At 46.8% G+C, this 24,485-nt stretch overlaps 1 protein-coding gene across 1 annotated transcript; it reads right to left on the reverse strand.

Annotated features, from left to right (window-relative positions):
- Positions 1-8,179: 8,179 nt before the first annotated feature.
- Ankk1 (ankyrin repeat and kinase domain containing 1) lies at positions 8,180-15,492 on the reverse strand. Its single transcript, XM_057768364.1, is given in 13 exon segments — positions 8,180-8,541; positions 8,544-8,633; positions 8,636-8,707; positions 8,710-9,462; positions 10,282-10,318; positions 10,921-10,986; positions 10,989-11,044; positions 11,636-11,640; positions 11,642-11,797; positions 12,298-12,345; positions 12,582-12,733; positions 13,759-14,038; positions 15,473-15,492. Coding segments are annotated over 13 exon segments (2,097 nt in total).
- Positions 15,493-24,485: the final 8,993 nt, after the last annotated feature.

Raw genomic sequence — 24,485 nt, forward strand, 5'->3', positions numbered from 1 at the left:
CCATGCACCAAACCAATAAAACTTTGACAAGAGTCATTCCCACGGGCCCCTGAGTGGCCTGGAACACCACCAACACTATCTTTAACATTTAGACATAGCATAAAAGGGTCAACAATTAGCAAAAATCCAGCTACACCCAGGGACCTGGATCCCTGTACCTCTGAAGAATCAATGTTAGCCACCAGGACAGAGGGAGCTCCATGGTAAAGGTGTCGTGAGGTGTTGGTTTTGCTTGCATCTGTCTGTTCTTCGTCCAGTCTCTAGCACGGACAGTGTGAGACAGGGCATGTCTGAAGGGAGCGGCCTGGACTGGTGTCCCTCTTCTCACTCCAGGCTTGTTCCCAGCTCCAAGCTTGCAGGGTTTGCAGGTTCGCACTGCCCCAACCACAGAAACTTGACACCTTAAAAGAGAGCTAAAAATCAAACCAGTGAGAGAGGAATGTTCTTGGCACCTTAAAAATCAGGAATGACAAACAAGGTAGTGGCACCCACGGGCTCAGGCTCTAGGGAGCTGTCAGGGCATAATTTGCATGCTAAATATAATATTTTTAGCACCAAAGTTTGGAGCACTTAACTTGCCCTGAGCATTTAATTATGGACTTGGATCTTCTTGCTGAACTTGAATGTAGTGCTAAGCCTTGGGAAAGGCTCTTGTCCCCAGGAGCACCCTAGTATCAGAAGGTGAGCTAAACAGGTCCTCTAGGGTAGCTCAGGGCCACCAAAAACTTGGTGTTTGTCTCCTGGAAGTGGATCAAACTCCCATTAAGTCCAGAAACTCTAAGAAACTCGCAGTTGCTGGTACCTACCTAATAACCAACCCCCCCCCCCAAACATACACACCATGCTGTCAGTCTAAGGATGGATGATCTTGACCTGGCTGGGAGTTTTAAAGTTTGTTTCATCATTAGAAGTCTTATGAGGACATTCAAGTTTACCAGCTGTGAGAACTTGAGGAGAGGACAGAGAGAGAGAGAAAAAAGAGAAAGAGGAAGGGAGGCCCTGAAAGTAGGGTGGGGAGGCAAGCCCCAGAGCAATCAGAGAAGAACCCTGTCAGAGAGAAGAGGGGAAGAGGGCAGGGCAGGGGCGGGAGGCGGGGCAGGAGAGAGTTGCCCACAATTGTCAGGAGGCTTCAAGTCTTTCTTCCAGACAGCAGATTGACAGCTGGAGTGGGCAGGGGGAGGGCTGGGCTCCACCCTCTCCCCCTTAAGCACTTGGGAGCAAAGGGATTGGAGGAGTGGTACCCAAAAACACATAGCAGAAAGGGGTATCCCAGGCTCTGGCTCTCCAAAAAGGCCCCGCCCCTGCTCCTCTTGGTAGGTTTGGGAAGGAAGCTCTGGGACTCTTCCCTCCCTATTTCCTTTTCCTGACATTTCCAGTGTCCCCACATACCTGGAGCACATTTTTAGATCATCCTTGTCCCCAGAGACGACAAGGTTTCCTTTACCTGTTGCCCAGTCTTCTCTGTCCTCCTGGGTGCAAGGGCAGAGTCTGAATCTGTGACTTCAGAATCTCTCTGTACAGCGTGACTTTGGGCTTTGCCTTCCCCGATAGTCCTCTCCTAGTGCCACGAGGCCATTCCTATGCCCTGGACTCACTTGAGGAGGTGGTTTGCCTGGGTGGGTGACAGCTCAGACCCCTGATTGAATCTTATGCCGTCCATTCTGTGCAGTGCAGGTGGAAGTGGCTAATGTGGGCAGATTTATTTATTGATTTATTATATAGAGAGAAAGAAAACCTGCAGAGACCAGATCTTTAGGATGATAGTCAAGGGCCCATACAAACAGCTATTCCTGCTGAGCAGCGGGTGGTGGAGTATAGAGTCCGGGTGTTTGATGTTTCTGCACATCCTTTCCCGTTTGTTACGTTTGTAGCTCTGCTATACCAAGTGAAGCAGGAAGCTGGGGGAGAGAAAACACAGTCTCTTCTGAGAAGACCTAAATGACCCATCCCCAGCTTTAAAGATGTGGCAGGGAAGATCCTGATAAGAAGAGACTCTATTCCCATCTTCCCTCTGCCCAGTTACTTCCAGAGCAGGGAACAAGGTGATGCTTACTGCTATCTCTAGAGAGATCTTTCAATCCTAGGTAGAGCCCTAGAGAGCGCAAGTTAATTTTAAAATAGTTCACCATAGAGGTTGTTGGGCGTGTAGCTCTGTTGGTAGAGTGCTTGCTTAGTTGAGTTTCATCCTTACCTCATCCATCAGGAGTACATACACACATATACACATAATCTGGGCACTTGGAAGGAGCAAACAAGATGGCTGCTGTAAGTGTGAGGTTAGCACAGCAAGTTCCAGGCAGCCAGGGCCGTATAACAAGCCTATCTTTTTTTTTATTTGTTTGTTTTGTTTTTTGTTTTTTCGAGACAGAGTTTCTCTGTGGCTTTTGAGCCTGTCCTGGAACTAGCTCTGTAGACCAGGCTGGTCTTGAACTCACAGAGATCTGCCTGCCTCTGCTTCCCGAGTGCTGGGATTAAAGCCGTGCGCCACCATCGCCCGGCTAACAAGCCTATTTTAAGAAAAGAGAAGAGAAGGAAAATGGCAACCACGTGACCATAACATTACTTTGGAACTTTGTCTTATGAGCACATATGACCTTCCATCCTAAGGTGTGGAGCTGAGCTGAGACAGAGAGAGGAAGCCTGCCACCCAAGTAGAGGTCAAATGGAGAGCTGCAGTCATGTAGGGGAAGAAGTGGAACCATTGAGGGGGTAAGAGAAGTGGAGTTTATGGAGATACCAGGCTAAGAAGCCATACCATTACCTTGTGGGTTATCTGGGTAGTCTTGCCTCCAGGCACGTACAGTGTGAGGAAGAGAGCCATGGTGAGGTCACGCTCTTAGCTCCATCTAGAGCAGGGGAAAACATGGAGTGGCCAAGAGAAGAATATCAGGGCCACATCCAGAGGCAGAAAGACTGGCAACATGGGCCTGATCCCTCCCCTCCTTGCTGTCAGTCCTTAGGTAGCACCACCATCCTCTTATTTCCCATCCTTTTCTTGAAGCCGCTTCATCCATTATCTGGCTGCCTCTTATTGCATGCAGAGCCCCTGCCTGCACCCTGTCCCATTCTCACGGCTGCAGACATGGTGCTATGGCTTGATCTACACTATTTTACTGTAGTCTGCAGATCGTCTTAACCACCATGTCTCTGAGGTCACAACTAGTGAGCCAGGGACTTTCCCTTGCCTTTCACTACAGTGGGTATGTTCCAAGATCACAGCCCATCCAAAGGCCCAGAGAGAATCACCCTTCCTTCCCAGATTGGACACCAGGTGGCTGTGTCCTAGGGTATCGTTTTCCACAAGGCCCCCAAAGCCTGATTATCTATGCCCTATTCCAAGAGAAAAAAAATCTCTTGTTTAGGAGAAACGGAAATGTTGAGTGCCCATTAACTACTTTGCCATATCATAGGCTTGGCTTCAGATTTAATCGTGACAACCCCCCAAGGACACAAGTGCTGTTAAGTGGTGTGACTGAAGCAAAGGAACATCCAGCAGCTTGGGGTTGTGCAAGGCCATGACCCAAGAGAGCTTTGTACTTGGGTCTCCGTCATGGGCCCACCTTACCGACCTTCCCCACGGTCCTTTTCCAGCTTTCCTCCACTGCCACATGCTGGCCTGGCTCCACCCTTTGTCCTTTACATGACATTGCCCCAAGTCTTCCAGTTCCCATCGCCTATAATTTGACTAAGCACCATGGGTAATGCATTTTCTCCGTCCTGAGCATTAAGGACAGGAAGAATAGGATGTAGGAAGAGTTAGGCTTTGTACCTGAGCAAGCAATAGAGCAGACGGCAAGGGTTGTCAGTTCTATTCCTTCAGGAGGAATAGCCATCTCCAACAGGGCAGGCAGGGAAAGCTTCATAGGTAGAAATAAGTGGTTTGGATCTGGGCATGTACGCAAGGGTTGCTATGTAGGACCCCATCAGGCACAGACTGGGAAAGGGAACCCAGCATTGGCACAAAGGGTTATGGTATTATCCTGGGGTTGGACAGCTCTAGAAAGGATGCTCCTGAGCAGATGACCAGAGCAACCATCTGTGTACCCAGAAGTCCAAGGGGCTCCTCTGCCCCAATGATGCCTTCCCTTCTCCCACAAGTCTGGAGACTGGCTTCCTCTCTTTGCATCTGCACTCTCTGCCACCCCCATATTTTCTCAAAGTTTGTAGGATGCATCCACAGGCATCTCTAGCCCCTATAGCTTTCTGAAGATCACTGCAAGCCTTCCCATCCAAGAAGGTCTCACAAGCCAATTGGAACTTCCAGTCTGCAGCTTAACTCCCTTGGCTGTGGTTTGCAAAAATGCACGGCTCCTCTGATTTCCCCGTCTCCTATCTGGGAGGGTTTTATTCACTGACTCCTCAAAGGACAAGAGGTCACCCAAGCAGAGGTTTAGAATAGGAAAGGACTTCGCCTCTGTACCTGGTAAGGAAAGAGCAGGTAAGTGGAATGATGAGAGAGGACAAGAGCTGGAAGACAGAAGAGGAACAGAGTGAAGGTAAGTGCTGGTGCATGCTGGGGCTGTGTGCGATCCAACAGTATCCGCACATCGAAAATTCTACACACTGGAGCTGGAGCATCCACAGGCCTCCGTGTTTGGTGGTGATGTCAAGGAGAAGTCTACCACTAATAAAGTGTAAAATGAAGACTCTAGCCCAGGTTCGTCTGGCCAGCTCTAAATCCTCTGTCATAGCCTAGAATCCCAGTTTCCACCACAGCACCCAGCTTCCCCCACACAGCTCCCAGGGGTCTTTGGATTGCATTGAAAATTCAGGCTCTATCTATCTACCCTTTACTTGGAAAGAGACGGGAGTTTTCCATATCCTCTTGCAGTGAGACTCAAGGTAGACATCAGAGTCTCATCTGCTGGGAATACATCACATAATTTTTCTGTAGAAATAAATCCGCCCCTCCCACATTCTGGAGTTTATGGGGTACCTCCGCCTCTACCTGGCCTAACCTCTGGCACTTCTCAGCTCCATCCATGTTATCTCCAACGTTTACATCTTTCAGGAGGCTCTTTCTGACCAACCCAATGCCTAGGTTGGAAACTGGCTGGAAAGGGGTAAAAAAGGAGAGCTCATAGACTGGTTCTATCCAGTCTATGGATATATGGCTACTTATGTTTAATGATAATAAAAGCTTGCTCTCTCAGCTACACTCACCATATTTCAAGAACTTACTCCTACAAGTAGTTAGTGGTACCGTACTAAGCAACGTAGATCCCACTGATTTCTTCCATCCCTTACAGTTCTGTTAGAAATACCAGCCCTACATTAGGAATTTGGGGACCTTCAACTAAGATATGGACAAAGAGTGAGGAGCAGGTTTGTGGATGGGAAGGGAATGTTCACTTCAGGCTGATTTGAGTTTAATGGTTCTCTAGGACCCCCATGTGGAGGTGCCCAATAAGAAATCAGGGTCCCAGTTTTTAGGACTCCCATCCTTAGGCACTTTGCACACAGTGGAAATCTACCAGAGATCCACTTCCAGCTGTTTCAAGGACCGCCCCCTTTAAATCCAACCAAAAATATTCCTACACAACTGAAAAGGCAGGTGTGTCCAAATGAAGCTCAAGGTGTTTGTGTCTGACTAGGGCAACTCATGAATACAGCAGACAGCAAACTGAGCCCAATCTATCATCTCTGTTAGCTTTGAGAGGAAGTGATTCAAAGAAGCAGGGATCTAAGAACCTCCATGCAAAGTCAGGATTATCAGAGACAAAGGGATTTACAGGCACAGTCCTGACCACACTTCTAGGACACCTTTGCCGTGTACTGGATAATGAATGCCAAAGCATTTTCCCCAACACCTTACTTCTAGGTTATCCTCACACCCTTCCTTATGTGATAAGCCTGGCACCATCTTGTCCTGTGGCTCCATTATTACCATTCACAAGTGTTGCCCTGACCCACCACATAGAAATATGCAGGCCTTACATCTCTTCTGGCTCTTCTAGAATCCTAGACTTGGAGCCATATCAGTATGCTAGGGTTCAAGAGGGACATACAGTCCTGCCCCTCCTCTTCCTCCTGCAATTGTTTTAGGAGACAGAACTAGGGGTATTTTCTTAATTGCAGCTGGCATACAATAGGGATAAACAATTTGTTAAATAGTCCCAGAGCCCAGGAGTTTCTACTACGTTTCCGGGGAAGACTTCCTACCTTAGGCATGGTTCTGTTGAGAAAGACTCAGAGAAAGCCTTGGGTATGCCCCCTGGTGGTCACCCTAAGCCCTGGCTGCTACACATCAGAGTCACGTTGCTCAGTCACGTCAGGGCGGATCCACTATGGTTTAACTGGTTGTGTATATATTTGAAGAATCCCTCATCAGGATATTTTGATGTGTAATCTATCCTGATAGTTATTTCTTGAGAACACAACCCAGCCAAGTGCTGACCCCCAAGCTTACCATTGGTTGTCCCGAAACTGTCCAGAGCCCAGCTGGAACTGGTCTAGAGACCCCAGGACAGGAAGTGAGGCTGCCAAAATGAACTCAAGCCCCAGGCAGAGTGCCACATAGGGTAGCAAGTCTCCTTTGCCTCTTCTTTCACCCCATAATGATGCCAGCGTGCTGATGGGGTGCGGGGATGAGGCAAAAGGGAGAACCTGCCCACCTTCAAACAGCCACTGACTCACTGACCACTGAACCAGACCTACCAACACGCACAGTGGATACTAGCCACTTTGGCCCTTCCCCAGCCTGCCCACAACTGGTGGGTAGACCAATGGATGGGTAGCCTATATTTGTTCGTAGGAAGTACTTCTCTGAGCAGCTGATAAGGAAGAAAGATGCTGTAGCTCCACTCCAAGTCCACATAACCCCCTTGTACCACCAACTTCCTCTCAGCTGCCCTGCCTCTTCCCTTGCATGTATTTACACACAAATTATAAACACATACAAGTATTACACATTTATCCCTCCATCTCCTATACCCTGTCCAATCCCTTATATGGATTCACAAATGCTTTCTCTATGTATACATGCATTATGCATACATCTGCAGTTTCTCTTCACTGCTCTACCTCTTATCACATAAACACACACAAGTATCTTTTTTTTTTTTTTTTTTTTTTTTTTTTTTTTTTTTTTTTTTTGATTTTCGAGACAGGGTTTCTCTGTAGCTTTTGGTTCCTGTCCTGGAACTAGCTCTTGTAGACCAGGCTGGCCTCGAACTCACAGAGATCCGCCTGCTTCTGCCTCCTGAGTGCTGGGATTAAAGGCGTGCGCCACCACCACCTGGCTCACACACAAGTATCATATATGCACAATGTCCACACCAGACAAATCACCTATGCATGTACACATAGTCACCCAAATCCCCTCAGTTTCCCCTCTCTCCTCCCTTGTAAGCTCACACACATATATTAGGCACACATACAACACATCCAACACTATACTACACTACACACACACACACAGACACACACATACCACATCAACTCCACCGGATTCCATGGGTACCCAGCTGGTCCATATCTAATTAGGAGAATGAGGTCATCAGCTTTATTCAGTTTTATTTTATTGAAACCTGACCATATAAATGGGCACAGAGAAGCATGGGGTTGGAGACAGGAAATTGGCACCCCATAGATGAGCATATATGTGCAGTTTGGGCATATTTTTTTTTATCACTTCCAAGATATAGAATACCAGAGACTGAGACCAGTGCCACCAGAAGCTATGGTCACCACAGTGGCAGGAACCTGCCAGTGAGTAGACATGTCCTCTGAGCTCCAAGTGCATGTTCCCTACGTAAAGCAGGCATCTGATTCTGCTGCCCCAGTCTAAGGTGAAGAACCTAGAATGCAAAATTGGAGCTGAGAGGAGCCCTCTATCCTTATCTCTAGGTCTTTATTTGGGGGTGGTTTCTTGGGATGCAGTCTTGAGGCTGGAGAGGAAGTTTATCATGGACACAAGAGTTCATTTGAAAAGAAGGAAGAATGAGGTTGGACTGGAAACGACTTGGAGAGTAGCTAAAATCAGTTTTCCAGGCAGTCTGTAGCTTCCCCAGCTCACTGGAACAACCTCACTGGACTCTCTGCCCTTTTTGTCACCTAGGAGACTGGTTCCTCTCAAGGTCAAATGAGCAGGTGAGAAGTGGCCTCTCCAAAGCCACTTTCACTATCCATAACCTTTCTCCTTCCATGTGGAGAGGCCCTGTTATAGCTAAACTTCTGTCTAAGATCCAGGCTTAGAAACTCCCAGAACAGCTAGTGAAGGCTCCTTGCCCTCCAGGAAGGTCACTATGCCCTGTTTTTGGCTGCAGAGGGTCATCTGCAGAGGTGTGCAGCCAACTCCATCCTTGATGTCCAGTTGGGTACCGGCTTTGACCAGAAATTGAAGGATGGCTATGTTGTTCTTGAGAGCAGCCAGGTGGGCAGTTGTCCAATCCACCTTATTGCAAGTGTGGACATCAGCACCATGTTCCAGAAGGTGTATGGTGCCCAGGAAGGCCCCCTTCTGCCCTGCCATGTGGAGAGGAGTCCAGCCAGACTGATCAGCAGCATTGGGGTTGGCCCCACCCTGAAGCAGCGACACCACACCACCTCCTCCCCATGGAAGGCAGTCATGTGCAGGGGAATCCTGTGCATACTTCCAAGAGCATCTAGGTCTGCATGGCTCTTGACAAGCAGATCTCCATGTGACCCTTGTAAGTTGCTAGGCTTACGGGTGTCCCTTCCTGTTGTGTGGGTAGCTCCAGACTGGCCCATATCTGAGAAGCATCTTGAAGATAAGTTGCTTACCCTTGGCTACAGTCATGTGCAATGAGCTGTAACCACCATAGTCAAGGGCATCAGGGAATTCCCCACCTTTTAGCAGGTGTTAGATGGCTTTCACTTTCCCCCTCACCACTGCCAAGTGCAGGGGTGTCCTCAGGTTTCTCTGCTGAGCATCCAGCTCAGCCCCATGTCTTATCAGCAGCTTGACCAGATCAATATAGCCAAAGCAGGCAGCCACATGGAGGGCCGTCTTACCCTCAGCCTCCTTTGGGTTGAAACCTGCCTGTCAGGAGACCAGAAGCTGTGCCACATTCTCAAAGTTATTCTGTGCAGCGAGGTGGATTGGGGTCCAGCTCTTATACTCCTGGGCATCCACCAGAGCCCAATGGTTCAGGAGCAGATGAATAATATGGTTATCCCTATTTTGGGCTTCAAAATGCAGTGGGGCCCAGCCATCCTCATCTATCAAGTTGGCACTAGCACTGTGTGCCAGGCGCAGGGCACCGAGGTCAGGCTGCTGGTCGTGAGTGGCAATGAGGGGTGGTGTATAGCCAGATGCCGTCTGGCAGTCCACATCAACTTTATGGGACAGAAGCAGCTTCATTTGCTCCAAACTGCCCTGGGCCACTAGGAAGTAGAGGGGAGGCATCTTGTGCTCATAGACATGTAGTTCTTCATCACTTGGGGCCAAGCTCTTGCCATCAGAGAGTTGAAGGATCCACTTCAAGGATTCACCTGAGCCTGCTAAGATAAAGGGATGGGTTGAAAAAAAATTAGATCCAAAACCTGGTCAGAGGTCACCTTATGTATCCTCCTGCCTCCTGGAGACAGTTTGCAGAAACAGCCTAGACTTGAGGGCATTGGCTTTCATGGGTCACTGATTCCATTAGAGCTTGGAGCCTGTGCGTTTTACAGAGGAGTCAGGATGGAGCTGGAGTCAGGAGGCCTGGATGAAAATCCATACTCTACCTGTGAACATCCCCTGGCTCCTGCTAGTTCTCCATCTCTTTAAAGCTCCACCATCCAGCTCTTTAAAGGGGAGATGAACCACTCTTGTTCACTCTACCAGTGGGAAGACAGATTAGGTAGTTAAGAATGTTCAGAAGGACCCAAGAAGAAGGCAAGCTGTGAAAATCAAACCGCACTAGAACTTGGGCTTGTGTGATACAAGACCTTCAGCTCTTACCTCCTCCTGTCACATCTACATATCAGGACAAAATGACCACTGCCAAGGCCTGGCCCTAAAGATTCTGAATTGTATGGGGTAGGCACTGGACACATCTTTTTCTCATTTTTTCAAATAAGTCTAATACAAAGCCAATATTAACAGTCAGTGTTCTATCGCTCATGACAGAAACAGGGGAAACTAATCCTAATGACACAAACATGAAGGAGAAGCTTATCCAGAACTCCAAGGGCCTGAGTATTTTTGAACTATCCCTGATGTGTGGTAGGCTTGAGAAAGAGAAAGGGGCAAGGAGGATGAGCAGAGAGAATGGATAAACCCCACCCTTTCCTCCATGTGGAGTCTTTGGTCCCATCTCAGCATGACAGACTCACCACTGTGTGTAAGCTCCTGGCTGACTTCCCTTCTGACCTGGGAAGGCGGGTACAGGGTGCGACATCAGGGGTCAGATCTGGTCCTCCCTGTCTTTCCTCTCTCCAGTGCTTTTGGTTACCCATCGGGATTCACATCCTAGCCTTCCTGGGAAACCCACCTATACCATTGCCCCTCCAGCACATGTATAGAATAAATCACTAAGCAGAGAAGATCTAAGGCTTGTCCTTCATTTAGAGGCTTCAGGGTATATCTCTGGAATCCCCTGATAGCCCGTGGTAGTTCCTATGTCAGAGTAGGGACAGGAGACTTGAAGGATGGAGCTTTCCACAGTGTGACAGCTTAGGATAAGGTCCTTTCCAGGGGCTCTGAGCCACAGCACCTATGGCCTTTAGAGAACAGCAGGTGAATAAGGGGATATGCCCTCTGTTAGGGATGCTGACAGCCCCCAGCTAGCCTCCCAGGGTTGGAGAGTTAAGTGTGGGCTAGCTTCGTTTACATTTCCCATGTTCCCCTCGGCAGTCGAGTGGCCTTGTGAATGACAGCCTTTGCCTAATCCCCACAGGCCAGCCAGAGACTATGGATGACACACAGTGGCTTCCAGCACCCCTACAGTGGCCTGCCCAGCCTGCCATATCCACCTTGTGGGGCTGGCTTAGTGATGGCTTGCAAAACACCTTCTGGACTAGGGCTTCACACTCAGGGTCTGCCATGACATAGAACTCTGGAGTAGGGACAGCACCATGTCTGTCTCCAGGGTCACATCTGTTCCACATAGATTGGGGGGAAGGAGGTGACAGGCAAGTTCAGTGGAGTTCACTGCATTTTAGATACTCACATGGTTCATGAGTTCTCTTAAACATATTCCTAAATTCATGTATGTTCCTATATGCCCACAATAATGCAGGAAGCTGAGCCCTACCCTTGTCGTGGCTGGGGAACACTTCGTAAATCAGTGACCCTCTAAGGTAACTTTTTTTTTTCAGAAGGAGAAGGCAAGGACCAGGTGATCTCTAAGATGCTCACCCTCTCTGTGTTATCCCTAGAGGATCAGATAACCTCATCCCTCAGCCTATGACCTTATAGACCCCACCATACTCAAAGTCCCCAGAGATAGCTCCAGAGCTCAGAGGCAGGACCAGGCTCAGATGTTATGGCTTCCATTTGCTGACTCTATTTCGCTTAGGCACATGGTGAACACTCTTTGATGAAATCCACCCCCATCTGTACAGCTCAGAGAGTCTGCCTCCCGGCCCCACCCTGAAAATGTCTTAAACATCTTTCTCAACTTTAATGCCAATGGTGTCTCCCGTCCCTCCCTCTTTAGCTCCTCGGCATGGAATAATGGGTAATTACTTAGAACATGGTCTTTTCTTGGGGTCTTGGTCCCAGCAGCGTTTCATCAGGTCCACCATCTGATGGGCCTCCTCTGGCCATTCGGCAGAAACAGGCTGCAAGGGGTGGGGGGCCCTCATGCCTGCAGCTACCCAGATAATGATGCTCATCACATTGAGCCCTATAAGGGAAGATTCAGACTGTGCAGGTTTCCAAAGCTGAGAACAGAGGGCTGGCAACTGGGCAGAAGCTGGAAGGATCCTGACAGAATGGGAATGCATTAGGTGTCCTATACATGCTCAGGGAGTAGACAACAGAGTCTCAGACCTCCTTGAAGCTCCAGTTGAGCAGCTGGGTCACTGATCCAGCTCTAGCCAAGACTCAGCATGATCCCCACCTCCTTTTTCTGTGCAAGGGCAGCAGACTAGACAAGCAGGCCTGGGGAAAGGCTTCAGCTTTCCACATTTTAAAGTGTAGGGGGCTTGGGTTGTTAGGATCTGTGAACAAGGTCAAGGCTGATGCTTGCTTACTATGCCATAGGTTCTAGCGTTTGTGGGATAGAGGAAGCAGAGTAAGGTAGAACTCGTGAGGAGCTCACACCATGGTTCACACAATCCATTATTCCTCTTGTGTTCTCCAACCTCAGCCTCCCACAGGCATAGAGCCAGGAGCATCTGTTGTGTGTATATGGTTTATTTTGCATGAGAATCTCCCAGAATGACAATCCCAAAGCTGTAATGAGGACTATATTAACTGAGAGACAGAGGAGTATTCATGATCCCTAGCCAGAGGGACCCTGCAGTCTCTACAATCTCAGGTGTTCCTCTCCAGGTCTTTCTCAACTCTTTCCCTCCATCAGCACCTGGAGGAACTGTTTCTGGTCTTTGTCCTGCCCTACCTGTTGGCCATAGGGACCTGGTTGGGGTAACAATCCATCATATGACTTAGAGCCTAGCTGCCCACTCATCTGTGTATATCATATTCAGGCCCTGGAGCCTTGCTATTCTCCAGGAACTTTTCAAGAGGAATGTAGCTGAGCGTGCCCCTCAGAGCTGATTTCTCAGTGTGCTGTATGTGGATTGACTGCTCCATTCACTTGGTTAGGCCAAAATCTGAAATCTGAAAGAAAACCAGATGCCAAGGACAGGGTAGCAACAGCCACCTTCCAGAGGCCATCTGCAGCTACTTCCAGATGCCCTCATCAGTATATGCTCTTTTCGTACATCACATATGCATTCAGCTTCACTGCCTCCCAGCTCTACTACCTGCTCCCAATGGTCTTGAACCTGTCATTCATCTTCTCCAAGCCCCAGTTTTCTCATCTGTAGAATGAGACCCTGTTTACTTTCAGGTGCCTTGTTTTTCTCGTTTCCTTGGGTCCTGGGACACTCAAAACATTTGTTTGTCCTTCTTTGCCTCCAGCCTTTCAGACTGTCATTTACCATTCATTAAGGAACAATGAGATGGGGTTCAGAGACACCTTTTTAAAACATACACCAGCATGATGGGTGGGCATTCAGATAGCGTGTTCATGCATTAAGAACAAGTCTCATTCATTTTTGAGACCCTTTCCCTGCTTCAGGGAGCTGTTACTCCTCTTTACTCAACCTTAAAAAAATAAGTTTCATTGAATGCTTATATACTGCAACTAGGTTCAGCAAGATGAAATAACAAAGGTTTCGCGGGAGTATGTAAGAAGTACATAAGTATATATTGAGATAGACTGAGAAAGTTCTCCTCAAGGAGGTGATGATCAATCTGAGAGCTGAGATATAATTAAGACTTTGTAGATAAAGAGAGTTGGGTAACAGAATGTGCAAAGGCTCTTGAAGGCAAAAAGGATTACTGAAGGTTTCGAGCACTGAAGAAAAAAGCCATTGTGACTTGATAAAAATCTCTTCTATACATATCCCTTCTCCAGACAAAGAACGTGAGGGGTAGAGGTTATTCTATCAGTCTCAGAAGTGTGGCCCAGAGAGCATTGTTAAGGGCACCAGAGCCCACAGTCTCACGTCGTGATGTTGTCTGCTCACCCATCTCTCTTTTACTATCTAGACGAACAGAAAATGGCTCAAACTCTTAGCTGGTTCAGTGATTGTCAGGTAGATAATCTTGCTACATGGAGGAGGACTGGCATACATCACCTTGACATGCATGTTGCTGTCCAGTAGGATGTTGTTTGGCTTGAGGTCCAGGTGGAGCAGGGATGGCTTAAAGCTGTGGAGGAACTTCATGGCCAAGCTGGTCTTGTGGATGATGCAGAACAAGCCGCTGAGGTTGTGGGTAGGTAGTGTCTTCTCCAGGGCCATGAACTCTATCACAATACCCAGGGGCTGCTTGCATACCCCATAAATGGACACGAAGTGTTGAAACTTTATCGTCTCCATTTTGACTGCTTCTTCAAAGAGACAACTCATCTCAGAGCTTTGGAGAACCAGAGATGGGATGGAAGAAAGGGAAACACTAGTGACCTGGGCTACAGGCAGAACATATCAGCTAAGCAGGACGCAAGCTGAGGAGACCCAGAGAAATCTCAAAAGTGGAGAGCAGTGAGACTATAGGAATACCCCAGGCAGCCAGGACTGGGGCTCAAGCTGTTATCAGTGAAAAGGCAAGGGGTTTGCAAGCTTGGGAGTCCATGCATCCTGCAGAACCAGCCATAGAAAGCCTGGAACACAGCCTGCCATTTATCCTGCCCACTTGCTTTCATGTGTGTCTCTCCTAGCAGCTTTTGAGCCCCTGGAAGACCAGCATTATGCTTCATGCTTCTGTTTTGAAATAACATCTATTACTATTTTGATTATGAAAATAATACATTCAACCCATAGAACGTCTAGGAGATACAGAGAGGTGTAAAACAGAAAATTAAACCATCAGTAATCCAACCTTGCAGAGTTGGTCTCGACTAACATTTTAGTGTGTTCTTTTATGACGTTTTCCAGGAATTGCTTTTCCCTTTTGTTGCCTCCTTCCTTTCTCTCGCTTCCCTGCATTGTTAGTCTATGGAAGCAGGGTAGTCCATGCTATGGATGAACTATAATCAGAACTCTTTTCCCCTCCCTCACTCCCACGCCAAACAAGCACTGCACAATATTTCTTTGTGGAAGTGAGCTTAAGTCAAGACTTAAGGGGAAGTCCTGTAAAACAAGTACCATGGGCCCCCTCTCTCACTTCGCTGTGTGTGCCCACAGAATTGCAAATATGAAAATCGTGAGAGACTGTTTGGGAATTGCAGGAATAGGGGTTAAGGCGGAATGGCATCTTGAAAAAGCAAGATATCTACAAAGCTGTGCTGGTGTTGCAGTGGGATCCTGCTGACAGCTGACGAGGATGCTCTAAGGGTGACCCTGGGAAACCAGCCAGAGGGTCTGGCCTCTAGGAACATCTCCTGTTCTCCAGGCATCTGAATAGCTGGTTATTTCAGGGTTAGCCTTCTTTAACCCTTCTGCTATTCCAGACATCTTCCAGACAGCTCTGGAGGTGTTTTTAATCCTCTCTCTTTCTCTTGGGTACCAGAGTAGAAACCAGAGTAATCGCTGCCTCGAGGTGGACAAATTATGGCTGCTTTAGAAAGCACTGTCCTGACCTCAAGGCTTAGTTCTATCACTTGAGATGTGCGTGACTTTGGACAGGATTCTCAGGGCCTCATATTTTTGCTTGGTTTCTGCCTCTCTGGCTTCAGTTCCCATTGCCCCCAGCCCTCAGCAGGCAGTGCAAATCTCTCTGCTCTTATACTATCCTTGTCCACATTCCCCTGCATCTCCTCCAGTCATTCTGCTCCTCTTCTCTGTCTCCTTTGCTAATTTAGAATGCTCGGCCCTTGCAGTCTGTTCAAACTCTCTGCTCATCCCATCTCACGTTTCAATTTCTCTGGTCATGATCAGCATCTTCAATCAGACATCTGATGCTTAATACTTCATGTGTCTGAAGCTTGACTCTTCCTCTCCCTGTAAGACTGCCTTATGCATCCCAGCCAATGCGCTCCCCACCCTCCAGGGCTCAGACAGGTCCTAGATTCCTCTTTGACCCCTGATTTCATTCCCACAACAGTTCCATCCAACGGCTTTCTTCTGCCTCAGAGCTGAAGACACAGATCTCTCAAAGCCTGACAAAGGTCTTTGTGGGCTCCCCCATCTTCACTCCTGACACAGCTCCCTGAGCTCATTGCTTCCCAACACATCCTCCTTTCTCTGCCCTTATGCCAAGCACGTCGTCCCTTCAGAAACTCGACTTGTGCTGTTTCCTCTGCTTAGAATGCCTTCACTCACAGAACCAAGTGGCCTGCCCATTCATCTGCTCCAAAGACAACTCAGATGGCCTTAATAGTGTTTCAGAGACAAGCCTCAATAAATGGCATCTCTACCTCAGTTCTATCACCTTTTATCCCTGCAACATGCGGGTGACCAAATCTATTCTTGGAAGATCCCATTGCTTAAGTCTTAGGTCTATCAGTCAAGAAAGTGTCTAGAAGTCCTAAGAGCTATAAATAAAAATTCTATTTGTTTATCTACTCATTATTCCTCTATTAGAATCTAATGAAGCAATAAGCATAAAGCTCCAAATATAGCCATCCATATATAACATACACTAGTTATAGTTGTTAATATTTTTATTATTCCTTTCCACTCTTAAGAACTTGGAAAGGAATATGGGGGGCAGGGAGATTTTATCATAGTTGCAGTATGGGCAGGTCAATACTATCTGCTTCCTTGTACTATTTCTTAACATGTTTCTTTGTATGTATGTGTGAATGTGCATGTGTCACTACTCATATGTATGCATGTGGAAATCACAGGACAACTTGCAGGAGTCACTTTTCTCCTCCCACTCTTTGGGCACTGGGGATCACACTCAGCCATCAAACTTGGCTGCAAATGCCTTTATTTGCCAAGCCGTCTCACCAACTTTCCTCGTGCTCTCTATTTCAAAGACTATACACGGTGTGAACAAATCTCAGAGTCATCTGGCCCTATTCCAAAGCCGAGTACTCTATGCAGAGAAGAGCTAGTTCAAAAGCTGCTGCTGGGGGCATTGTCAAATCACAGTAAACGTAACAAGCACCATCTAAGTACGAGTCACTGAGTTTCCGGTTGATGTTCCAAGAGGCTATATGGGAGGACATGTTTTCATACTCAGGCCTAGCTTCTCAGACATTTCCTTCCAGGCTGTAAGGGGAAGCACATAGCAGGGAAACACAGCGAAGCCAGGGGCGGTAAAAGAAAAGCATGGCTGTAACCCACACTATGACAGCCAGGATCCAGAACAGACAGATGTATGGGACTTTGCACTTGACCTTCCAGTAGGATTGATGTCAGCTGGCAAATGGCTTGGGTGGGTCCTGCCTTCAGTTTATCCCCCTTGGAAGACCAGCAGTGTGGTATCAGCTACCCGGTGATGTCCCACTTGGGGCATCACCTCCAATCCTCTCTAGCCTACAGGGACTGGCATGGTGAGAGAAAAGGTGCTAACTTACAGGTCATTGAGCAAAGTGGTACATTTCTTGAAAAGCTCAGTCCTGTCTAGAAAAGAAAGATGAGGCACAGTGTGTTTATGCATTATCACACAAGAGGAAGGAGTAGAGCAAGGCAAAGAGGCCAGACAGACAAAGGCATTTTTGCAAGGTGGTTCCTACTCACCTTTGACCTCTTGAGATGCTAACAGCAGGTATTATTTACCTGCTTATTGGGGGCTCAAAGAAAGAACCTACTCCGGGGAATTCAGATCACAGGGCCCATTTAAAAGCACCCAGACAGTTATCAGCCTCAACCCCAGCTCATCCCTCCTCTGAGCTCCCTAGACCAAAAGCTTGTTCTACCTCAGTCTTCTCCTGTGTGGAAATGGGCTGTCAGCTACCTGGTTTCCTGCTCTTCAGGGAGGGTGAGAATGGTCAGGTGAACCAGTACTCCCTCCTCTACCTGCCAAGGTGGAGAAAACCAGTCAACCCAGGGGCTGAGGCTGCAGAAGGAGAAAGTGAGCCTTCTCAGGTGCGTGGTCACTAAGGTCGAGGATGAATGTAAACCTCGTGGGTCAGTTCAGTGGTCCAGCAGTCCTGTAGTGATCTGGATACTGCTGAAAACCAACAGAGCTTTTCTCCAAACCAGAATAACAAGTCATTTGCATACAAAGAAGTTGCCTTGTTTGTCTTCGTTCTCCACCCTGCAAAGGTGTTGCAGAGGGCCCAGAGGGTGTGTTAGGTGAGCTCTGGCAGGCTCCACCTCAGCTGTGTGCTGAGGGCAGGGTTAGTCACCTTAAAGGAATGAATGCCTTCAGGAAGCTGGGGCATGTGTTCCCAAAGGAGGAGAGAGAGGAGGGGAGAAGAGGAGAGGGAAGGGGAGGGGAGGGGAGGTGAAGAGAGAATATTAATTATAGCATCAATAGCTGGCTTTTTTCTCCTTTAGCAGTTATTAGGCCTTATTTTTCAGCTCTCTCTGGCTTTTTTCCCATCTGTAAAATAGAATTATTTGGCCATAGGAATATCCATTCACTTATACTTTATACAAACATTAAATCTAAATGGAGCATGGACTTAAATATGAAATAGAAACATAAAACATTTAGGAAAAATATTCTTTTTCCTTCACTTTTTTGAGACACGGTTTTACTATGAGTTCTAGATTGATCTTGAGATCACCATGTAACCAAGGCTGGCCTTGAACTCATGGTCCTCTTACCTCTGCTTCCCAAGCATTGGGGATTGCAGGTGCGCATGACTCCACCTGGCCCTATAAGAAAATATTCCTGGCCCAGGGTAAGGCAAAAAACCCATGAAACTTAATACCACAAGCTGTTTCATAAGATAAAAAAAATTAAGATAAAAAAACTAAGAAACTTAACATCAAAATGAAACATTTGCACTCTGGGAAGGACCACATTAGATGAGGAGAAGATAAATCATACCGAGGGAGAAAATATTTATGAACTGAATTCTGGATAACCGTGTCCTGCTGATTCCTAGTATATATAAGGATACCTTCAAAGTTAATGGCAAACTGGCAAAAATCATCACAGGCAGTTATCCAGTTAGAAAATGGAGAAGAGACTCAAACATGTTTTCCTGGGGAAGATATACAGGTGACAAATAAGGACATGAGAAGATGCTCAGAGTCATTAGCTAACCAGCAAATGCAAATTGAAGCCACAAAAACAAAAACAAAAAAATTGAAGCCACAGTGGGATGTCAGTGCACACGTAACAGAATGGTTAAATAAATAACAGGGCCAAATGCTGATGAGAAATGGACCACATATGCATTGCTGGTGGGGATAAAGGATGGCCCAGCCACTCTGCAAGGCAGTGAGGCAGTCTCCAAGAAGATTAAATGTATAATTACTAAATGACTTGGCAATTGCCCTCTGGGGAAATAAAGCTCAGAGAAATGAAAACCATATTCACATAAAAAACTGCACATGATGTGAATTGTTCCTACGGAATACTAAAAATGTGTGAAACGGCAGAGCAGGTCAAAGGTTAAGCATGTTGAGGCGGCTGTACACTGTGGAGTGATTCTCAGCAACTTTTGACAGGCACCATTTAGTGAACTGTAGGGAATGACAATGACTTTCAAAACCAGTTTTAAAGGGTGAACTTATAGTATACCCCCATTCACAGCCCTGAAATGACACAGTTATAGGGATGGGAAACAGGGTGGTGGGTGTTGGAAGTGGGGTGGAAAGGAATGTGGATGCAGCTGCAAAAGCCTTATGAGGAAACTGTTCTCTGTCTTGACCTTGGTTGAGGCCCCATGAATCTACACGTGATGAAATCACAGCAAACTTGCTACAAATCTGCAAGAATAAAATGGGATTCATTTTCCAAGGTACCAGACCCACCTGGATGTGGTGGTGCAATCCCCATGGGCTGAGGTCCTAGACTAAATTAAAAGGAGAAAGCAAGCTAAGCCTTAGAATTCATCTTCTCCTGGGCATGCAATGTGACCAGCCACCTCACACTCCTGCTGTTAGGGCCCTTCTGCAATGACGGAGTCTACCCTTAAATCAGGAGCCCAAATAAATACTTCAGTCTGGTGGTTTGTCACAGCATGCAAGGTAGCTAATATAAACACTGGCAGAACTGTGTCCAGGAAAAACACGTGAATGAGATCTTAAATAGAACTGGAGGAACACACAGAACAAAAGCTATTTTTTTCTTATACATTGGCAACGAATTTAACTGAATTCTCTCTGTGTCCCAGGATCTTGTGCAAGGTCCAAACTAAGAGCAATGAACGAGGAAATCTGGCAGAAAAACGGCCTAAGCTGCAGAGCATTCATGCTGCTCATGGCCACATACGGTGATCTGTGAGAACAAAGCGATGAGCTAGAGGCAGAACTTATAATTAAAAGTAAAGCAGGGCATAGAAACCTGGAAAATCTAGTCTGGCCACACAAACGGGGAAAGTATGCAAGTGTGCAGCCCAGGAACTGGTTTCTAACTGCGAGATTAGCGCGAAAGGAAGGGAGCCAAGTATGGCTCTTCAGAAGCACAGTGTGTGTGGAAGGGGCTTGGCAGGGCTCTGAAGTCATTTCAGAGGTTCCTGAGGTTGTCTTTAACACCTTGAGTGCAGGACGGGATCACTGCCCAGGGCTACCTGGGGTCTCTGCTCCCTAAATCTGGCATAACATTCTTTGGTTAACTAATCATGGTTTAAACAGTCCCAGTCCTAGAAACAGCATGTGACTCAGGAACCGAAGGACAAACTGTGTGCCTCAGTGGTACACACTTGGTGGTGTTTCCACAGGCAAATAATACAGGTTCCATTGAGTCCTGGCCTTCCTCCACCTAGACCTCAACGGGCACATTCATAGACATGAAGCAATGGACATGAACCCTAAGAGGACCACGCTGAAAAGAAATGTGGAGCTCAAACTGCTGCAGAGTCCCCAGGATCATCTGTGGTTGAGCCACAGTGACCGGAGTCCTGTTGTGACCTCCAAACTATAGAGCCATCAGAACATAAAGCCTGCTTTAGAGAGCTGCAATCATGAGAGTTCAATCTGAGAGGAGAAAGTCCAGAAAAGCCATAGGATCCATGCTATCTCTGCAGGTCCAAACCACTTAGTGTATCTAAAGAGGAGGCCTTTGAAGTGGAAGATTGTCTTGCAGGTTTAAGATTTAATGTCTTCTGTCTTGGGTTTTGGACTTGCTTGGGGGAACTGATACCCCTCCCTTTCTTCAAGTCTGTGTCTCAAGTCCTTTGCATTAGGAATACTTACTCTAAGTTATTTTGCTACTGAATGTTATTTTTTTTAATATTTATGTGTATGTATGTGTAGGTGTGTATATGTACATATGTGTGCAGGTGCCAACAGAGGGCATCCAATTTCCTGGATGTAGAGTTACAAGCAGTTGTGAGTTACTTGACATGAGTGTTGGGAACCAAACTGGTTCTCTTCAAGAACAGCAAGGGCTCTTAACTGCTGAACCATCTCTCCAGGTCCCTGTCATTGAACTTTAGAAGGGAATTGCTTTTATTGGCTCACAGCCTAGACTCCAGGCTACCAAGCTAAGACTCTGTGAATTGTCTGGATGGAATCACAGGGTTTGGCTTTGTGAAAAGGAGTGTCTGGGGACAAGATGCTATGGTTTATCCCCCTCTGAATCGCATATTGAGTATTGGGCAGTGGGGGCAAGGTGAGCATTAATAGGAGATCAAGCTGTGAAGAGGGATTAACACTACTCATGGAACTGAGCGAACTCTTGTAGGAGTGAGTGCTTGCTCTACAGCGACTGGGTAAGTTACCATGGGAATGAGGTTAGAAGCACCAGCTGTTTTCTGTGGCGGATTCTTCTCTCATCACTGTGATCAAAACACTTGAGGGAAGCAACCTAAAGCAGGGGAGGCTTGTTTTGCCTCCTGGCTCCAGGGAATTCCAATGTCTCCTAGTAGAAAAGGCATGGTGGAGCCCATCCATGGCTGCAGGAGCTATGGCTCCTCACAGAAAGTACAGACTAGAAATCCTGGGGCCTGGGGGGGGGGTTTCTCAAATCAGAAGTAAATCCAACCTTCAAGGCCTACCCTTGAGTGAACCACTTTTGCTAGTCTAGCTAGACCACATATCCAAAAGGTCCAGACCTCTCCAAACAGCACCCCAGCCGGGGATCAAGCAATCAAGTCCTTAAGCCAGGAGGGGACATTTTACATTCAAATCATGACAGTTGCCATGTCTGTCTCTTCAACGTGACTGCTTACTTTTCCACTCCCAGCCATATTATGACTCAGTACAAGGCCCTGAGTTGATGCATCAGTACAATCTAGTCTCTAGGACATGAACAAAAATAATCCATTATCCTTCATAAATGATTTAATCTGTGGTATTGGGGTATAGCAACAGAAAATGACCTAGCCAGCAGCACCTGAAATACATGACATAAGCATAGAAGAGGCATGGTTCCCCAGAAAAACCATGGTGTTGCTACCAGAACAGGGGGGATTTCTCCTGCAACCTGAGAATCAAACAACCCACTGGTGAGTCTCCAAGGTAATAAATAGCAAACCAAAGGCCCAGGCCCAAAGCAATAGGCTGGCTGTGTATCCAGAGTTTCTTTGGATTGAATTGGGGTCCATGTTGTTTGGTTTATGTTGGGCCCAAAGCTTCTCTAGAAGCAGTCTACTGGGGGCCAGTTTTTCTAGCCGCCCACTGCAGAATATTTGCTGCCGCCTCTGCAGAGAGGATTTTCTGCTCTCAGTGCTGCCAGTGATAACGGCAGCAGCCCCTTTATTTGAAATGTCCGTGTTTCAAAGCCATTCCTACTTCAGTCCATGACCTGAATTTTGTACGATTCCATTAGTTCTAAGAGGCAAAGGGAAGGAGAAACACTCATTTCTTTGTTGCTGTTTTAGTGATCTGAAGGCTAGATATGTACTGCAATCAGGACTACAAGACTAAACCCACATGATTTAAATGGTGAAAGTCTCCTAGATAAACACGAAAGGGCAAGAGGAGATCAGATCTTCTTAAAAGTTATTCATGACTGTTCAAAATGGCCCCCTTCCACCTAAATGGCTAAATAGGACGGGTTAAATTCTCTTCATACAATTACCACTTGTCTATCTTAGTTGATTTTTCCATTACTATAACAAAATATCTGAGGCTAAGTGTCTTTTCTAGAAAAGGATTCTTTAAGAACTGAGCATGTAGTCTTGCCTGTCATGCACAAGCCACCATTGGTATCCTCAATTCGGGCTGGGGGGAGGAGGAGGAAGAAAGAAGGAGGAGGAGAACAGGGAGAATTTTTAATGGAATCATTAACAAATGAATGGGTGAAGATGTATATACAATGGAGTTTCATTCAGTCATTAAAAATAAAACTATGCATCTTGCAGCAAAATGAATGGAGCTGGGAAACATCATCATGAGACTTATTATTTTGTACAATTAATACAGGCTAATAATGTTATTTAGTGAACAATTCTGGACATTTAAAATCATAGTGCCTAGATCAGTTTGGCTCACAGATTGCAAGACGGGGAGGGAGAGAGATGCTGGGGCCCCACCAGCAGGGCCTGTACTAGTTCTTTCAAATGGGATGTCTCCAATAACCCAGCAACCCCCTGCTAAGTCCCATCTCTCTCTATTTAAAACAATTGCCTAATAATTCACAGAGCATACAATTTGTCTAGCATATAATTCAATGGTTCATAGTGTTGTTCATTGGCCTCCACCACTTTCAAAGTTAGAACATTTTTGACGGTTTTATATACATATACTGTGCGTCTTGATCCCGTCAGTCCTTCTCCATTACCCTCTTATTACCCAACTCCTGACCCTCTTCATCTCAGTTAGTCTTCCTTCTGCTCTCATTCATATATTTTGTGCAGCTCCTTCCCAAGCAGTCACCATGCGTGTTCAATCTGGCAGCAGCCAGAGCACATCCAGAAAACAGTTTCACACACGTTCTTCCTCATCCACCGGATCTCACGCACTTTCTGCCCATTCTCCCACAGCATTCCTTGAGCCTTGGAGGAGGTGACATGATAGCAGAGAGGCCAAAGTCACAAGATTTTGCTAGCTTGAAGGGCCCAAGCACCCTCTCTATGCCTGCACTATGGAGGGCTAATCCTTCCTTCTCCTGTCATGGCATGCTTCTGTAGCATCTGACATGGGGTGCATGAACCGGGGGCCGAGACTTTGCCAGCATCAAGAGGAGTTTTCTTTGCATATACTCTGTTTTCTGACTTGATGATATCCTGCTCTGATTGCAATGGAAGGGCTGGGGAGATGCCCCAGCCAGTGAAGCGCCTACTGTGCCAGCATGAAGACTTGAGTTCAGATCCTCAGCACCCATATAAAAAGCAGGACACAATGGTGCATGCCTGTAATCTCAGTGCCAGGAAGGTAGAAACAGGTGGATCACTGGAATGCACTGGCCAGGCAGTCTTGATTTATTAATCAAGTGATTAAACACTGAACTTCATGTTTAGTGAGAGCCCTGTCTCAAAAAAAGGGAGTGGGGGCTAAAGAGATGGCTTGGCAGTTAAACACACCTACTGCTCTTGCAGACGACCCGGGTTTAATTCTCAGCACCCACACAGTGGCTAATAGCTGCCTGTAGCTCCTGCTCCAGGGTGTTTGCTGGCCTCTTTTGACCTCCACAGGGACCAGACACATGTGGCAAACAGACATACATGCAGGCAAAATATTCATACAGTAAAAATAAATAAATATATAAAATATAGAAATAAATAAGGTGGAGAGCAATTGAGGGAGATACCCTTAAACTCTAGTCTCCCCATGCAAACATACATCTGCATGTACACCGACACACATGCACACACATACATGCACATGCAGCATATCACACACACACATGCACAAACACAAGTTACAGTAGAAGCAGATGAAAGAATAGGACCCATTTTACCCAAAGTTGT

Source organism: Chionomys nivalis, chromosome 4 (genome assembly GCF_950005125.1).
Source record: "Chionomys nivalis chromosome 4, mChiNiv1.1, whole genome shotgun sequence".
NCBI classification, from domain to species: domain Eukaryota; kingdom Metazoa; phylum Chordata; class Mammalia; order Rodentia; family Cricetidae; genus Chionomys; species Chionomys nivalis.